General features: G+C 49.0%; 1 protein-coding gene across 1 annotated transcript; it reads right to left on the reverse strand.

The window, feature by feature from the left end:
* Positions 1-412: 412 nt before the first annotated feature.
* Positions 413-18366, reverse strand: ITPRIP (inositol 1,4,5-trisphosphate receptor interacting protein). The gene is made up of 3 exons (XM_062001799.1): positions 18010-18366; positions 13250-13356; positions 413-3094 (listed from the first exon to the last, which is right to left on the reverse strand). The coding sequence occupies exon 3, from the start codon at positions 3080-3082 to the stop codon at positions 1436-1438; it is 1647 nt and encodes a 548-aa protein (XP_061857783.1). The 5' UTR covers positions 3083-3094; positions 13250-13356; positions 18010-18366; the 3' UTR covers positions 413-1435.
* Positions 18367-18831: the final 465 nt, after the last annotated feature.

Below are 18831 nucleotides of genomic sequence, written 5' to 3' on the forward strand. Positions count from 1 at the left end.
GCACTGGGGGTTTCAGCACATGCCTCAAGATTCTCCCCCTGGCATGAAAACCTGAAGAAGCTGTCCCTATCACACTCCCAGCTCAGTGACCTACAGGCTGCTTGCGGCAGCTCCATGGAGCCTCATCAGGGTAGCAGTCTTTAAAATGACTGAGGAGACCCCCTATGAAGGCAAACAGCTTTTGCCTGGGTATCTGGGAGCAGAAGGGATGTGACACAGACCACAAAGCAGCTGCAGTGACAGTGCTGCCAGGCTCTGTCACATGCAGCCCTCTTTCATCCCTTTCTTCTAACTCAGAGTCATCCTGCTGGCCTTGGCCTCATTAAAACCATGCTGGGAGAGTCACACTCTTGTTTGGAGGGTGATTGTTCCCTCCCGCTACCAGACTGCTGAGATTGACTTCATTACAGGATAATTTTTGAGAACTGCTTCTTTTATTAAAGCAATACTAGTAGCAGTTTTTTCTCCTTTGGCTGTTATTGCCCCGAGGTAAGGAAAACAAACAAACAAATGAAAACACCGGAACTCAGTAACAGAGTTTGTCTTTTACCAAAGGTAAAAAAGGTTCTTGTCCATTTATCCATGGAAAATGGCCAGGAATATAACCTACTATCCACGTTACCATGAAGAAAACTGAAGACTCAAATGAAGTGGTGTGGTGACACAGACCCTGCTGCTTGCTCTGCTACATCCTCCCCAAGGAGAAGAAACATGCAGGGTACAGGGGTATTTCTGAAGGACAGGACAAGCCATTTAAAGTACTAGCGCAAGGCCTCTCAAGGTGACTTTTTTTAACACTACAGTTGCCTTTTAAGAGCTGTGGTTGATTTAAGGATCTTCATCCAGTCCAGGTCTTGTGCATCCATCTCCTCCTCACATAAATACTGTGTTTCACGTTGCGCTTCCCATGGGTCGGAGAGCTCCTGTTGTCTGCAGGCAGACAGGCTCTTGTGAGCACAGAATCAGAATCCCTAAGGTTAGAAAAGGCCTTTAAGATCACCTAGTCCAATTGTTAACCTGGCACTCCCAAGCAAGACCCTACCTCTGATTCCTCCACCCTGTTCTGGTCTCCCCTTTCCAAAGGAAATGAAGGACTTGGCTGCCACCACCACCGTTTGCGTTGCAGGCATCTGAATAAATCAGTCATCTTTGTTGCTCACCACCACTGTAGCGTGACTGAGGCACAGCAGAGAGATAGAACTTCAGCTGCATAAAATCCAGACAGCACACTAGTGGAACAGAAACATCCTTTTATACCTCATCTTCCAGTTTCTCCTGATCCTCCTGCCATCCACTTTCCCTTATTGCAGAAACCATGGCCCAGGACTGGCTCAGGTGCAGACAGAAGCTGTACTGGCCAAGTCAGTTGTCTCCAGAAGGCTTCAGAAACTGCACTCTCTACTTAGAGGAACAAGTGTCTTCCTGCTGGCTTTGGCTAAAGGGATTCCTTATGGATCCCATTGATGTGTGGCAGAGGAATGTGCATTGTGTACTCATTTATCAGTGCAGACGTGTTCCTGAGCATCTCATGGAATGTGTCCACTGTCTTCTGGTAAACGTCCCTGTGTAGCACAAAGGGACGGAACAAGTTGAGAGGCTCAGCCTTCTGGAATACGATGGGGAAGCCCAGCTCTGCTGGTACCTTCCCATTGCCAATGAAGAAGTGGTAGAGTTTCTTCTCATGCAAGCATTTCTCCAGGAATTTCAGCATGTCCTGAAGACGGGCCTCCAACTTCTCTGGGGCCCAGTCCTGCCTGGGACGTGCCTGCAGAAGATGCAGCATTACTGTCTTCAGGTGGTAGTTGGTGAGCCCGCTTGGACCCGTGAGGCTGCACTGCTTCCCGTGGAGGAAGGAGAGGATCTGAAGGCAGCTGACATGGCAGGCATTAGCAGGCAGCATTTTGGAAACCAGCTGGATGAACCTCCTCTCATACACTGCAAAGGTGAGAAACCAGTGAGTGCTGGAAGGGAGGTCTGCTGCCAGGCTGCTCCGAGGGAAATGAGAGATGAAGTAAACATCAGAGTTCTCATACTGCACCACAGGGGTGAGGTTGAAGGCAACAGATTTCCCTGACCTAAATTTTATCTTCAGGGCTCCTGGGGAGTCCAGGAGACTGAAGGAGAGGTCAAATTCATACTTGTGGGAGATTCTGTTCCAGGCCTTGGTGACTGCAATCTGGAACCACTTCATGACTTGGTCAGCATCCAGATAGTGAGTATTTTTGAAGCACAAGAGGTCTTCCATCTCACTGCTGGGCCTGGTAGTATTTGCCTGGTTATGGAGGAGGCACAGCATGTCTTCACCTAGTTTAGTCTTGTCACAGATGCAACCCATCGCATCCTCACCTGCCCTGCATACCTTGATAGTGCCATAACCTTGTTCATCTGGGGGAAATGAGTCGCCAGAGCACCAGGTCTGTGACCGAAAACAGTATGGCTCTGGGGGGGCAAAAGGCACGATCAGATCACAGACAAACGGTTTACGCACCCTCCAGTTCTCATACATGCTCCCCACCCCTATGCAGTCCTCCACTTCCATGTCAGCATCCCGGTTGCAAACACTCCTCAAGGCTTCCAGCAGGTCATCGGCAAAGCCTTCCACCATCTCCCGCATCCTGGCCATCTCCCCAGCCGTACCCAGGATGCGCTTCTCGTAGAAGCTGGCCAGGACAGCCTTGTCAGGGAAGGACACACCTTTAAATGCTTTCCCCAGGACAGCCATGTCATCCTCCTCTCCTGTGTCCTGCCCCATCCCTTCCTGGAAATCCTGCCTCCAAAGCTCAATCAGCAGGAAGATGACCATGGAAAGGGCAGTCCAGAGATCCCACTGGAGCTTTTCCTCTTTTCTTTCCTCCGTTGCCTCTGCAGCCTCTTCCAGAGCCTTCTGCGTGGCTTCCTGCTCTGCCACTTCCTGCTCCAAGCGCAGCTGCGCCAGCCGAAGTCTCTCCTCCCGCTCCTTCATCTTCTGGATGATGTCCTCTGCATGCTCAGGCACAGTGCAGTTCTCTTGAGGAAAGAGGAGGGGCTGGTTGACAATGGCTGCAATCACCACGAGGCACACACGGAAAATTCCCACAGGCATGGCAACTCCTTCCTGGAGGGAAAAGAAAGGCAGAATGATGCACAATTCAGAATGTATTCCCTCAAGAAGAAAAATGAAAGAAAGTCCTCACTTGAAGCAAAGCTTTGGCATCCTTCCTAGCCCTGAAAAGAATCTAGAAGCTCCTAAGTGCATGCCTGTTTCTGCAAGTTATCAACTGAGCTTCCCAAAGAGACTTTATCTGCAGATGGTGAGGAGAAAAGTGTCCTCTTATCAAATTAACTTCCAAGAGTAGAACTGTGAAGGCATTTGCTGCCTTCAATCTACTGTGCTGTTGTTGGGGCACTGTGGGAGGGCACATCCTTCCTCCTTTCAGGTTCCTTGGAACTGAGAGAAGCAAGCAGGATGTCCTCAGGCCTACAAAGGCAGGACTGGAGGAGAGTGCTGCTTTCCCTCAACATGGGGCTAATGCTGCGAGTGGCAGCGGCACAGGCAGGGCTGTGCTGGGCACCTCCCCTGGTCCTTGTGTCTGGGGCCCCACACTGCCAGCTTAGATCAGGGCGTTCGCTGCCAGCACTGCTGTGTGCACCTGGGCACAAGAAGCCTGCAGGGGTTTGTGCTTTTAAGCAGGCACTACAGGGAAGGCCTAATCAAGCACCACTGCCTTGCTGCAAAGCTCTGTGCTCACTTCCCAGCATGTGATGCTGCTTGTTCAAACATGCCTCTGGCACTAGTATTAGTTTCCTTCTGGGCTTTTCTGTGACACTCACTGGTTCAGTGACTGGGTGCTTCACCTATTTTAAAGTTAATGACTGCTCTGAACAACCCTGGGAAGTGAGGGGGCAGGCACCATCCCACTCTACACCTGAAGAGTGAAAGCTCAGAGAGATTAGAAACAATGATCAGCTGCATCCTGCAGCATTTGGTGTTTTCAAAGGCTTCACCAAGAGCAACTGCAGCCCTCCACCTCAGCTCCCAGGCAAGTTAGGCTTCATTCTTTCAAGCCTGAAGCAGCCTCCCCAGCTGGAGGATCCTGATCAGCTCCACAGTAGATCCTGGACTACAAGCGAAGGCCCCAAGAAGTAAAGGGGAAAGATGACACTGCTATCGTGCAGTTCAGCTTGGTGCCATGAAGCCACAAGCAGAAGGAGGCCAGCTCTCACACTAGCTGATCTGAAGGCCCTTTGCTGCAGAATTCAGCAGTGTTTGATTCACCTCCTCTGCTGGAGCAGTTACAGGCAGTGTTGCAGGGAAAGGGAAGCAAAGGGGTGAGAAGCCTTTGCAAGCCAGACAGCAACTTGCCTAAGGTCAAGGGATGGCTGGAGAGCACCTTCTGCATGGGTGCTATCTGGGATCCTCTTACATACATGTCATAAACCCCAAGGGGTGGGTATGCCCAGAGAGGCTGCCCCAAAACTGCCACTGGAAAAGACTCTTCTCCTTTGCCATATTTGGGCATTGCCAGGCATAGCAAAGGCTGGAGAGGAAACAGGCTGGAGCTCTGAAAATGTTCCCTGGAGTGAGACCTGACTTGCCAGCCATGCACTTTGGCACTGGAGCGAAGGCAGAGCTGCAGCTCTTCACCTGCACAAATGCAGCCTCTAAGCTGAAAAACTGGTGCTAAGCTCTAGAAACCAGAACTTTCTGTGCCTGCATTTCTACCTGAGCTACCCAGGTCCCTGCACAAGTGGCCTTGAAGGAAAATCATCTGCAGACTATTGCAAGACAATATAAAAAGAGCCATCCCAGTTTCCTGAGTAGTCAGCTCTGAAGGTGAATAGTGCTTGCAGTGCATGCTAGCCCAAGCAGATGTACTTAGTGGTGTTTTATGTGGCATGGGAGCAGAGCTCAGCTCTACCTTCAACTTCTGCCTTGAAGACCTGCTCCTCACCTGGGAGCATTGCATTGCTCATCTCACGTGGGCCAACCTGGGACAGACACTGCCCTGTAGCAGCATGTCCTCTACCCCTTCCCACCAGCCACACTACCATAGGGGATTTCCTGGCATGAACAGCAAAGTCCCTCATAGAAACAATGATGCTCAAAGCCATAGGAATGTCCTGTTCCTTCCAGATAAAATGTGCTCAACTCCTGATGTCTCTAAGCCTTCCTCACCCCCTTTTCCACAGCAGCTTCAGACCCTTTTGCCTTCTGCACAGCCTGGCAAAGAGATTTAGATGGCAGCTTGCAACTTGCCTCTGCAGGCTGCTCGTGTGCTCTGAGCCCAGAGTTATCAGCCCTCATGTTATCTGAGCCCAGGTAATCATCTTCTCTGAAAACACGAGGGACTATTTCCCTTTCATTAACAGTTCCTTTCTTTCCTCAAGAGTTCCTCATACAGCTGTATTTTTTCCACCTTTTTATTCCCTCAAATTTTGAACCATGGGAAGCAAAACACACTCTGGCTACTGTTCAGCAATAAACCAGATAGGAGTGAGCTGAAGCTTTCATTCTTAAATTAGAGAAACCCAAGTCAGGCAACTGAAGGCAGTTCAGTAACACACTGGAATTCGCCAGGACATCACTCACAACACGCTGGATTGCTTCCTGTGATTTGGCTGACACAAAAGGCAGTGAAGAGGTGTTTGCCACAGTGTGTTTTGCTTTGGTGGGCTACAAGAGAAAAGGCAATTTGAAGAGATGATGGAAACTAAACCTGACTGAGAGCTTTCTTTACTGAAAGCTGCTAATTTTTGAAACCAGACCTTTAATGGGAACCTGCTTTGGCAGGGGTTGCACTAGATGATCTCTACAGGTCCATTCCAGCCCCTACCATTCTGTGATTCTATGAAACACAATTTCTGAGACTCTTCTGGGGAAGGTCCTTGAGGTCTGGAAAGGACTCCACTGCATATTTTGACTGGAGAGATTAACAGCCCAAAGCGGCCACTAACCTGCACTTGGGACTGTCTTAGTGAGAAGATGTGAATCTCAAGCTCAGGTGTTTCAGGCCCAGCCCAGCTGTACTCTCTCAGGGCTGAGCTTCTGGGAGCCCCAGGATTCCTCCCCTTGCTGTAACAGATTGATGTCAACAGGTCTGTGCTCTGCTCTCCAGGCTTTCACATGACTTGAGCAATAGATTTTGGCAGGACCTCCATCTAATCTGTCTTCTTGATACTATATTTGCTGAAGGAGCATTTTCTGTGGTGGGCAGGGAAGGAGTCATATTTTGGTGATGAATGTCAGACCAGAACCAAGTGAGGCTATTTCCCAGGTCAGCAACATGTTTGTTGGGGCCTGTGGGTTATCCAGCACCGTGGTGCAATGGATGCTGCCAGCTAAGCCAGCTTCTAGGAGACCATACCAAAGCACTGCATCTCAAAACAAGAGTTTCCATCTTCACCTGAGTCAGCAAGGTGGGGCTGTGGCATCAGATGGGGCTGGCAAGGCGCTTGGACCCTCAGGGGTGTTCTGTATAGCCAAGGCAAACACTCAGAGCTCACATACTGAAACACACCCCAGGGTGACTAAGGGTTTTCTGCACCAGTCTACCCTTCCACCCCACTGCTGATGCACCAGCACATGTCACTCTGCCTGGCTTTCCCCTGGCACAGGATGCAAGAACCCAGGGGCTCAGATGAGGATCCTCAGCTGGTTTCTACCCTCCAGGATGATCGTGCAGCATGGGGCTGCCAGGAGAGGCTCCTGCGCTCCCATGTCTTGAGCACACGGCCAGCTGCAGCACACTCAAGCCCAGTCAGGAAAATTAAGAGCCAGAAAAACACAATGCAGAGTCTGAGTGACACCAACTTGCACTGTTCTTTCACCCCCTATGAACTAAGCTCACATGCAGGATGTTGGTGTGATGAGCTACTGGCTGGGACAGAACAGTGCCAGCCACAGCAGCTGTAACTCATGCCCTGACTTGTCTCTTTGAGCATTAAATTGGTGCTACCACGTACCAAATTCCAGTTGCCAGCACAATTGCAGTTGGCTCAGCACAGACTGGTGGGATCAGGCTTTGTCTTTGGCTCTCTACCAATGCCATCAGAAGAAAGGACCAAATGCACCAATGCATGAGGTGCAAAGCCTGGATGTTGAGACTGGTACCACAACCACGGTTACAACCAGAACAAGCCATCTGGCCTACCCAGGACCACAGAAGGCAAGTGTGGCGGAGAAATTGCCTTCCAAAACATGCCTGGAAGCCCCACCCCGGATTAGCTGCTTGGCCACCGGACAGCAGTTGAACAAGGCCACTTGCCTGGTAACTATTGTTTTGCTGATGGACTGGGAACACGTTCATCTTTCAGAACACCCGTGGACATCCTGTCCCGGGCCTGCTGCAGTGCCAGCAGGGTCAGTCGCGCAGCCCGCCTCGGACATCCTGCCCAGGCAGCTCTGCTGGGAACTTTCGGAAGCAATACTTTCCTTCTGGGTCACCAGATCAGGTATTTCCAAGGAAATGCTGATGCTCATCCTGTGTGCAGGACTGGGCAGCCCTCCCTTCCCACAGGCAGGCGGATGTGGGGCAGTTTGCATGTGAGCAGCACTGACATTGCTCTGCAGGAAGATGCAACCAGGCACCCCAAGGCCAAGTGAGGAGTGATTTTACCAGTATGTCTCCAAACAGAGGACTGCTTGACTTGCCCTGGCAAGCCTGTCATGTCTTCCAGTCATTCACTACCTTTGCCATCAAGAAGCTTTTTCTCAAGCCAGGTTAACTCTCCCTTGCTGCAGTCTGAACCCTCAACTTTGCAGTGACCACTGTGGGTAAGATAGTTTCTTTTCTTCTTGCAGTAGCATTCAAGATGTTCAGAGGCTGTCCCCTCCTGCCTCAGCTTTTGCTGCACACAGATGCATTTGGAAGGTGTTGCCATAAAATCCCAAGGCCCTCCTTTCTCCAAAGCCTAGTCAGTACAAAGTTTTCTTTCTGGCTCAGAAGGAGTTATTTCAAAGGGCCGTCTAGGGCTCTTATCCAAACCCCAAAGATTTTCAGTTTCATCAGCAAATGAGGGATTTTTGATATTTCTAAGTCACTATTTCTCAGTGCATACATCGTGCCACTAACCAGATCATGATTCTGACCCCCTCTTCTTGCCCCAGAAGCCAGCAGCCACCCTCAAAGACAGCTGTAATAGCTACTAAATACACACAGAACCCCGTTATGCCTCCAAAGCACTCACTGTAGGGCTGCACCCAAGAGGGAGTGCCCACAGAGATCAGGAGACAAAGCTAACAATGTGATTAGTATGTTACTCAGCATCCTGTCCATCGCCTGAATGTGGTTTTTTGCTTTTTGACTGCATAAGCCAGCTCAGCTTTTGTTAGTAAGCAGCACGTGGTCAGCCTGTGCAGGCCCTGGGTTCTTCCTCCCATGGCCTAGAAGAGGTTGTACAAATTGGAACACAGTGCTGGCTGTGAGAGGCAGGAGGTGAAAGGTAGGAAGTGTGCATGTGGCTCCCACCCATGTACTGAGCTGCTGTGGTAGGATCCTGGCCAGGAACAGTTTGTCATTTTAAGCCAGATAAATTTTGTCTGTTAATTGTGAGGAAAAACAATTGGAGTAGACTGAACTTTTGTGGGGTTTTGTTTTGTTTGGGTTTTTTTAAGGAGGAAAAAATTACACATGCAAAGAAAAAACAAGGCTGGCTTATCAACCTTGCCAGCTCCCTCTCCCTCAAATCCAATGTGATCGGTGCCTGGGCAATAGCTGGTCACTCCCTTACACAATCTTTCATCAGCACAGATGGACTCAAATCCCCTGCTGCTTTACCAAATGCCTGATAGTGTCAACCACAATGTATGGAGCAATGTCACTGCACAGATGCTTTCTGGCCTCCACCCACTCTGTCTCCCTCTCAGCCACAGCACCTCTCCTTGCAGGCGTGGGCAGCCGTGGCTCAGCCATCCCATCTGCAGGCACCTCAGGGAAAGGCTATGAGAACACAAAAAGGGTTCAATTGCCAAGATCTGTCTTTAAATCTGCTATCCTTTCCCCACTTAATTCTCAACAAGGTGGAGAAAATCACACCAGTGTTGTTCAGTCAGGCAGTGGTTGCTCTGACTCTCCTCATCCTGAAGTGAGCATATGCCCTACATCACTACACATCCAACTTAACTGCATCTTGTACTTCCATTGAGGTGAATGCCGTGGTGTTAAATGCATTGGTAGAAACATTATTAGAAAGTCGATTTCCCAGCAGGGATATACCACTCCAGAACATCTATGAAGAGCACATGTGGATACTGGCACAGCTCAGACATGACTCACAGAATGATTATGTTTTACATGTGAAACTACGATGTCTCATTTCAGTCATGTTAACAATGAGCACTTCCACATTACAGACAGCAGAAAGCTCAGTAGTTGCCAGACACTTCCACACTTTGATGCTGAACAATAACAGAGCAAAAAGAAACTGCCATTGCAGGCTGGGAATTTGGTTGATCTGAGATCTTCTACTCCAGCAGTGTCTTGCCTTAGTGACAAATTCACAGTCCTATGTCAGGAGACCTGCAGGCCCAAGTATCTGCTTAAACAGGACTCCAAAACACTGGATGGGATTGGAGATTTGTGTGATACTGGACTATTGTTTTGCTAACTAGTTACAGCTGTTTGTATTCAAACAGCTGGGGAGGATCAGTAGTTAAAAACTGGCTTTTGTAGCTAAAATGTCACAATAGTAAAAAAAAGCAAAACTTTATTCCATTGCCTGAAATCTCAGCCTTTTTAGAAGACACACTATGGTTCCTTAAATGAACTCGCCCTGAAAGCCCTTGAAGAATGGACAGAGGTTGTGGAAGGGGGCAAGCGCAAGAGCACTTCCACTGCAATGCCCCATTTCCTTGACTCTCACTAGGATGAGTCCCTGCCAGTGTCTGTAGGAAGAATCAGGCCCTCTTACTTCATTACCTGGTGGCTCTAGAATAGAGCAGAAGAAACACCACAAATGCTTTGGGAAGCAGTAAGCTCAGTCTTGGCTTGCTAGTCATAAACCTAAAAACAGCCAAGAGACACGCACACACACAAATATGTTGGCTGCAGAGTACTGCTGGCTAACCAGGCTTTTCCAAAAGAGTTTAAATAAATAAAAATCAGAAGGGAAAAAAAAAGCAAAGCCATATAAGAAAACAAACTGCCCCACTCCGTCGAGTATTTCCATGAGGCTCGTTCTTTCAGCAGCCACAGCACCAGCTCAGAGCCATTGTCATCCAAGGGAAGGACTCAGAGACCAGCCGACTGCCACATGCACCCATGTTTAATAATTCTCATGTGCTCTTTGCTCAGTCTCCTCTCCTTGCCAACAAAAGAAAACATCTTTAAGATCTTTATTTCCTTCAAGAGTTTTTAAACTGAATGCTGAGAAGAAAAACACTGAAAAGGCTCAGTGGGGTAAGAGTGATGTAACATGCACTGCTGTAGCTAAAGTACCCAACACACATGTTAAGGCTCTGAAGCCACGTGGTTTTCATTTGGGATGTGTGGGGTGAATACACACTCTTGCTGCCTTTGTAACATAAGCACAACAAAGGAAGGCTTTGTTTGAAAGCCAAGGGACAGCCTCTCTGCACACTCAAAGGCTAAGTTAAAACGTAATGGGAGCTGTGAGTCATAGCTGTGAGGCCCCTGCTCATAGACACAAAAATCCCCTCTGCTGCAGCAGGCAGCTAGGAGCAAAGACAGCTTCCAGTTCCACATGGGAGACTGTCAGCGTCCAGGACTAGCAGCAAATACAAGGCTGAGCTCAGAGCATGTGTTGTAGAAGACTTACTGTGCAAACACATCGCTTTCAGTCAACATTCCTTCCTGTAACTCCTTCAGAGCTTGATATCATAACCCTGCACTCATTCCAAGGGCATGAAGCAGCTATGGACGTCGGCCAAGCACCTTCACATCATCTTTTGACTTTGGCTGCAGAAGAGCATGGGCATGATACTTAGACTGAGCATAGCCAGTTCACCAGGTAAGACCACAGTAGAGATCTATGTCCTTCAGTCCAGTACCTAGCATGCCAGACAACTTAGGTCACTGTGTTGGACTAGGGGAGAGTCAGCTGTTAAGGTTCCAGCTACCCAAAGCACAGACACTCATCTCATCCTTTGCCCTGCTAGCCTGGGAGGAAAAGATAAGGGTCTTCTTCAATTATCATGAATGGGTTGTAATCTGCAGTGCAAAAGTGGCTGTGCTGCAGAAAATCCAAGTGTTTTCTCCCACATTGCAAACAGTTCCAAGGTATTCAGTTGCTAAATCTCCAGAGGCCTTTAGAAATCAAACTCTCATCTGAAACCAGTAGCAGTCAGGTAGTGGGAAGCACTATACGGTGACTATTAGGTGTCACAGTTTAAGCTTCAGAATGTCTTCTTAGCTCCATCTCTGGTATGTATCAGCATTCTACAAGAGCTTAAAATCACTGAAAAAAGAGGTCTGAAAAAGCAATAGTCTCTCCCCTCTGGCTACTCACATGGCCTACACTGCACCTGGATGGTTTCTGGCAAGTTGCAGCTTACCTTGTTTTGAAAAGCTTCCAGCAAATCTCCATCTTTGTCTCCCATGGCAGTCTAGACTACTGCTTAACTACCTCTACCTGTAGGAAAGTCTCCTTATCGCTGCATGCTCTTCCTCCAAAACATGCTGTAGGCCCGCTTGGGATTCAGGCACATGTAGGTGGTATCTTGTCATAGGGAGCTACTTTCATCCCTGCAGGCAGTATGGGAACAGTTTGCTCCCACTCCTCGTCAGGTGCTCTTTGAGCATCACCAAATCCCCTGCAGATTAGAGGAACTGAGAGCCAGGCACTCTGAAGTTGATTATCACTGTTTTCATTTGGGTTTGGCCACAAACTCTTATCTTTTGAACTGATGGCGCCTACCATGCCTTGAGACAGCCCTGAGAAAGGCGAAGTTGGTTACACAGGTGGCTCAGCTGACACCTTCTGTCACTTTTCTGCTCAGCCACAAGAACCTTCTCTACGTGCTCTTCCTCCTGGTTTTGAAAGTGAAGGAACAGTACATTTTTCTTTGCCAGGCAACTGAAATAACCATATGAAGTGGAGTCTGTGCCTAACAGGGCTTAAATTCTGGAACAGTTGGCCTCAACTGTCCTCATCCTTGCCAACACCATGCTTGGTTTTTCCAAGCTACATGCATGGCAGTGGGGTGCTTCAGATGTTTTCCCTATAAATGCTGAAAAAGCATCTCTGCCTTGAGGCAAAATATCACCGATATAAGTAACGTGCTAGATCAGCCTGAAAAACCTGCCTCTGGAAGAGGGATAATAATGAAAGGCGGTGGGGGGGAAAAAAAAGAGAAAGTGCTTCATTTACACATGGGAGGATGGCAATGAACCAGCTCTGTCAGCTTTGATCTGGGCTGGCTTGAGAGGCGTGCCAGGTAATGCTGTGAGCTGAGCTTTGCTAGAGCAGAGCAGACGTTTGAACTGACTGGGATGGGAAGAAGGGGTCACACCTCCCAACACGGATGGGGATCCAGAATAGATGAGAAAAAGAATGATGTGTACATGCAGTAACAGGTACTGAGAGCTCTAGCAGGACATTCTGGCAGCCAGGACTGCTGCTCTGGCGACTCCCTCTGCCACCATCCCTTCCCATCACTGCTACCCATAGAGCCTCTGCTCAGAGAGTTTCACCCAGCAGTTCTGCTTTCTGTGGGTTTTTCAGGGGTTTTTGTACAAACATGAAAACTCTATACATGGCTGGCTTATAAAAGACATTACTTCCTTTCAATCTGTTTGCCTCTGCTGTCAAACATGATCATCAAGAGGTTCTCCAGGCACTTCCAGGCCTTTGCTCTTCCTCAGACACCTGGAAGAGGGGTGATCTAGGGTTTTCCCAATCTGATCAAGGTATTTCTGGCAAGTTCTCCTTCAGAGCAGCAAGTGCAGCTGTTGCTGCTGTTAGCAAAGCTTGGACCTGTTGGATCCTCTCTGCCATCACTCCCTGCCTAGACCCCAACTGTACCAAGCAGTGAGATAAAAGCAATTTTATATTAAATGCCAAAAGAGAGATGCTTTTAGCACCAATCTTCTAAACTGAAACCATTTCCAAATTAAACCTTCACAATGGCACTATTTTTGCTTTGCAAGCTCTGTCTGACCCTAACTGCTGGGAAGGTTTACTAAAGTGAGCCACACTACTCTCCTTCTGGCATTTCTGCTGCAAGGCTCAAGATCTCCTAGTGAGAGCCCATCAAGAAGCTTTTTAAAATCACATCAAATCTGGATGGGGGAATGACCCCTGGAGCACTTACCGGCTACACGACTTTGCAGGTGCTCATTAAACTTCACAGTTCTGCTATCACTGTGATGCAGAGGAGGCTATATTCAGCCACTCACCACTGAAGCACAGCCATGAAGTCTGCAAAACACAGAATGAATGAGGAAGTTCAGGCAGAAGATAGATTCATAATACAGTTACCTAAATTAGGCATTGATTAAAAGAGAGATTAACTCACCCCCTTACCTTATAAAATGATCATAAAAGCTCAAGAGACTAGAAATAATCAGCTTTGAAGTGATTAGCAATCAGTCAAAACGCGGCTTCTCTCATGGGAAAGTTCGAATCGCACCGTGGGTCTGCCGGTGTTGCAGACACACCAGCAAGCAAGGACCTCCCTCCTCTGACTCCATCCTCACACACCAGCCTTCTCCTTTTAAAATGGATTAGGGTCAAATTAGCAGCTGCATAAATGCAAGGGCTGGGACAGTTTTGTCTGGGATTGGTTTGTCTCAGAAAAGGCATCTAGCTCCTGTTAGCAGCTTGCGAGGTGGAAATACTTGCTCGGGGAGCTGAGTTTAAAGAGCTAATGTGAGAAACAGAAAATGTAGGAGAAGAGGCAGGAAATAAGTCTCAGAGCATACAGGAAGATGTGAAATGCAGAACCACAAAAGATAAAACTAACATATTTTAGGAGAGAGAAGTTAAGAAATTTTTAGCTGAAACAGGAAACAAAGCTCAGTCCTCCAAGCAGAAGCAGGAGAGGCTGGGCCCGACAAGCTAGTCACAAACACCTTTCCCAGCTGTGCACAAGTGGGCTGGGTTACAGGAATCCACCACCCTCATTACCAGCCACAATCACCACTTCAGACCCTCTGTCTTCATCCAAGTGATGACGAAATAGCTGTTCTGTGGGCTGAGCTGGGCTTTGGATCTGGGCCCTCTAAGGGCGCGGTATTGGGCTGCGAGGCCCCTGCTCTCCTGAACCCCCTCACTTCAGCAGCTGTTGTGAAGAGGATGGCTCAGCCCTCCCTCCTCCCACGTACCTGCTCTGACCAGACTGTGTACTGTTTCACTTCTCTGTTTCCGTTTTCAACGTGAGGATAAATCAGGCAAAGGGGCCCTGCCCCGACCTCTCCGTGCTGCTCACGCCTCTGCCCAACATGGCCACCACACTACCAGCAGCAGCACAGACTGCCGAGCACAGGAGCAAGGCACCTTGGATCCACACTGGGATATCCTAGCGGATGCTTGTTAGCCCTCATGGGCTGCAATGCCTGGTTTCATGGTAGCTCCAGGCCAGTTAGGTACAGCAGGCGCTTCTGCCTGGACATGTTCCTGTGTGACCTGATCTAGGTGACCCTGCTTCTGCAGGGGGGTTGGACTGGATGATCTCTAAAGGTCCCTTCCAACCCCTACCATTCTATGATTCCATGATTCTATGAAAGGAACTATCAAGTGTCATGCGAGCACTGCTTTAAACGAGTTTTAAACCTCAAAAGAGAGAGAGCTTGAGTCAGGGTGTCCCTCTAATATATGTGTAGAGATTTTGGAGAGACTTTGACTGGAACTTAGGTGATGGCCTATGGTCACTCCAAGAAGCCCCTCTCAGCAGTGGGGTGCGTCTGTGCTGCATCTTCACATGACAGCACAAAACTCCTCTAGCTCCCCCAAAGGCAGTTCCAGCAACACAGCATGGCACCTGTTGTGGGCAGGAGCCCCCTATCCACATCAGAAATCAAACAGGCCCCTGCTCCACTGAAGCTCAGCATCTACTCTGACCTTCAGGTCATGGCAGTATGACATGTTTGTTTTGCTGAACTGTGCCTATTAAGGTTGGTTCTGCCAACTTCACATGGCCCATGTGTATGTGTAAGTCAAAATAAGCAAGAAAATAACAAAAAAAGCATGGCCTGTGGCAGCTGCACCCCTGGGCCAGTTCTCCATCTCTCAAGCTGCTTGAAGCTTAGCCACCTGCCTCTCTTCCTATTGACTATGCTGAGGAGTGAACTGGCAGAAGGTTTTGCTTATACAGCTGAGCCCACATGGCTGCAAAAGCTGGAATTCATGGTTGGGCACTCAACGATGCTGCCCAGTCCACACCCTGGCCATCCTCCTTTCCTTCTTCCAGCCTGGAAACCAGAGTCTCTACCTCTCTCCACCACCCGACAATTACATGTGCTGATGGAAAGTATGCTGCTTGGCAGGAAACCTGCTTTTTCCTTGGTATAAACTAATTATAATAACACTTAGGAGGGAAATACCTGGCCCACCCAACAGCCCATTTTAGAGGAATCTGAGGGAATAGAAGCTTTTTTTCAGCTTCCTTTTCCACTGCACCACTGCTATAGATTGCAATTCTGCAGAGCAAAGCGTGCAGGGCAGGACGGGACAGCAAGAAGACTTGTGCAGACTCTTCATGGAGTTCATGTACTTTATCAGTGCTCGCAAGAATTGCTTCTTAATGTTCACCTTGCTGACAGAGGCTTAGAGAAAAACTTAGAGGAAGTTTTGCCAGGACAGTTGTATGAAAGAGGATGCAGATGTGTCAGGAGAAAACAATACAACTGGAAAAATAAAAGAACTCTTTTGCTGTGTATCCATTGCACTCAGGTAGCTAATTTAAGCTATCAGAAAAAAGAAAAGAAAGGAAAAGCACACCACACCATAACCCACTGTGTGCCTCCTGATATCTCACTATCTGCATTCATTTATTTGCAGGCAAGCTCCAAGATACAATAACAACATTCAGCAGGGAGACAGAGGCAAAAAATAGCCTCAAATTATCTTTTTGAAAGCCATATATTTTTTGCTTAAAAAACAAACTCAGAGATTAGTTAGATGAGCTCATGGTACGCCAGTATTAGGTTAGATTCCCTCTCCCTGTTACTCACTGCCACGTAGGAAGAACCACAAGCACCAGCATCCCTCGGAGGCCACTGTGCTACAAAGGCACACCGAAGCCCTTACTGCCATGGAGAGAAACAACAAAAACCAAAATGGGAGTAGGATGTGCAGCTTTGGTGGCCCTGGTCATCAGACAGCCTGAAACAATCCCTCAGGAAATCCAAATCCTCCAGTTTCCAACCAAGGTATTTATTCTAACTTGTGGGGGAGAAAAGAAAATGAAAAAAAAAAGGTGGGGGGAAGGCTGCTCTTAGCATATTGTAACGGTATGAGCAACAAAAAAGGAAGACAGTTAAATGGGGACAGGCCACTGCCTGAGCTCTTGATAAACAGGTATGATGCCTCTGACATGCACGGGTCACTCCTTCCTTGCAGATGCCACTGGTGCAAACACACATCAGTGTGTTCTGCACACCTGAGTCACAAAAAAGAAGTATCACCTACCAGCTGGGACCCAAAAAGCTCTCAGGGCTGATCCCAGTACTGACACTGGCTCTGACCTTTGGCAAATCAATTCACCTCCCTCCAAATCTGTGGCAATCACAGTATGTGCCTTTCCTATGTAGGACCAGTGTGAAGTGTCTATGGCACTGAAAACAGGTTGAAGAGAAGGCCTTCAGTTTCTATTTCTAATTTCCATGCTCTGCTTTTCTTCAAGGACTGAAGCAACACCTTTGACATATATTAAAGATAACCTGGTTTTAAAAAACAGATGCCAGCCAGAGCTGCAGAAAAGCATTACTATCATCACTGTCATCACCAAACTGAGCTCATAAACCTCACAAAACAAGCCATACTACTCTACAGCCCCTCTCCTGTCCAAGTCTTGCTTGTCTCTTGCCTGGCAACTCACGCCAAACTCTCATTCCTGAAGCCTATGTACTGGGTATGGTTTAGGCCTAGAGCACTCATTAAAAACGCGTTAATAGCAATATTTGCTTAGAGACATTGCTAGAGCTCATTTTGCATGACCACAAAACAGACAGCACTAGCAACATGTCCTGTTTTTGTTTTTAATATGTCAGTTCCCAAGAGAATCGCGTCAGTGGGTGATTGCCAAGCTGAAGATGCCAAGGCCACCAAGGCTCTGGCTCTGTGTGTCAGCTTTACAGTTTTACTTCCCATCTCCCAGTATTGACTCACTCTGATCTGATCTACAAATACCTACTGGCCACCTTCAGAAAGAAGAACATGAATAGCACACATGAATAGCAGCTTTACTAAAAACATTGCTCCTCTTTATACTCATTAGAGACATGTACTGCATCTCAGAAGAAAGGCAAGGATGTTTTCTAACAAGCTAAGCCCGAACTACGCAATACTTCACATGTAGCAGAGCTCAGCGATGCAGCCTGCATGGGCTGTATATGCCTGAGATTACCACTGCCCTGAAGACCCCACAAGCTGCTGTCACCATCGAAAAGCGGTGCCTGCGTGCTCTGTTCAGCCTAACTTGACGGCGCAGAGGCTTCCCATGTGCTCACAGACGGGGGCTGCAGACACTACTCCTGCAGCCCACGGCTCCCCACCCCGAGCTGCCTCCGGCTCCCGGCTCTTGCTGGGCTGCTGGGAGAGGACAGCCGAAAGATGTGCAGAAACTTTGGTGGGCACCGTAATCTGCCTCAGGGGCTGGATTCGGCCCGATGCCCGAATGCTCACCGAGGCGAGCTGCTTACGCCGGGCGAGAACGCAAAAGTTACTTCGTCAAGAGAGAGCGGGGACAGCCACGCTAACGCGACCTGTTGCCGGCGGACCCTGGCGCCCGCCGGCCTGGTTCCCGCGGCTTTGCTCTCCGAACGCGCCGCGGCAAGCACGGGCAAAACGTGAGCGCTCACCCCACGCCCCCTCCGTCTGTTCAAGGTCCCCGCTGCCCCGGAGGAGACTTACCGTGCCGGGGCCGGGCCGGGGCCGCCGTCCCAGAGCGCGGCGCGGCGCGCAGAGCGGCGGCTGTCGGGGCGGCGGCCGCTCCCCGGGCGTCCCGCGGCACGGCGGCTCCGCTCGCCGAGGGGCAGGCGGGGCCGCCCAGCCCGCCCGCTGCGGGTTTCCTCCTCTTTCTAGTTTGGTTTGGTTTTTTGTTGTTTCCCTCCTCCTTCAAACCACCCCCGCCAGCCCTAGGAGCCGAGCCATCCGCTGGTGGGGTGCAGGCTGCTCTCTGGGCTCCCTCCCGGCTTCCCCATGAGCTTCCCAGACGGTTTTGCACTGAGGGCACGGAGAGGAAATGCGCTCATTTTGCTTCTCGGATGTGTTCTGACCTCCTGGTGGTCGTGCCTGAGAGCTGGGAAAGCAGCTGAAACGCGGAACCTCTCTTATCGTTCTTGTCGAAGCGATAGAGCAGATCCCACGGACGCAGAACCATTTCCCTGCTCAAAGCTGGCACGAGGAGTAACTTGCGAATCTGCCCAATGTCCTTTAGAGGCAGAGAAGTGGCACTAGTTTCCTTGTAGGGATGAGGGAGATAAGGCACAGCAGGGTTAACTGATAAAGGCCTCAGTAAGAGATTTAAAAGAGTGGGGTCCAACACTGCCCGCATTCCACAGTGAAAGGGCATCTTTGGGATCCAGCAGAGAGATGTTTGCTCAGCAGCAGTCACTTCCAGAAAGCTTAAGGGCACCAGGTTTAAGCAACAGCATAGTAACAGCTATCCAATTTAGGGGAACAATAGATCCCTTTATTGCACTCTTAATTTTTCCACAGTATTGCAACAACTGT

The sequence above is a fragment of the Colius striatus genome, chromosome 8 (assembly GCF_028858725.1).
Source record: "Colius striatus isolate bColStr4 chromosome 8, bColStr4.1.hap1, whole genome shotgun sequence".
Lineage (NCBI taxonomy): Eukaryota > Metazoa > Chordata > Aves > Coliiformes > Coliidae > Colius > Colius striatus.

Excerpts from the sequence above, each read along its gene's own strand:
- ITPRIP (XM_062001799.1), bottom strand. The coding sequence starts at position 3,082 with ATGCCTGTGGGAATTTTCCGTGTGTGCCTCGTGGTGATTGCAGCCATT.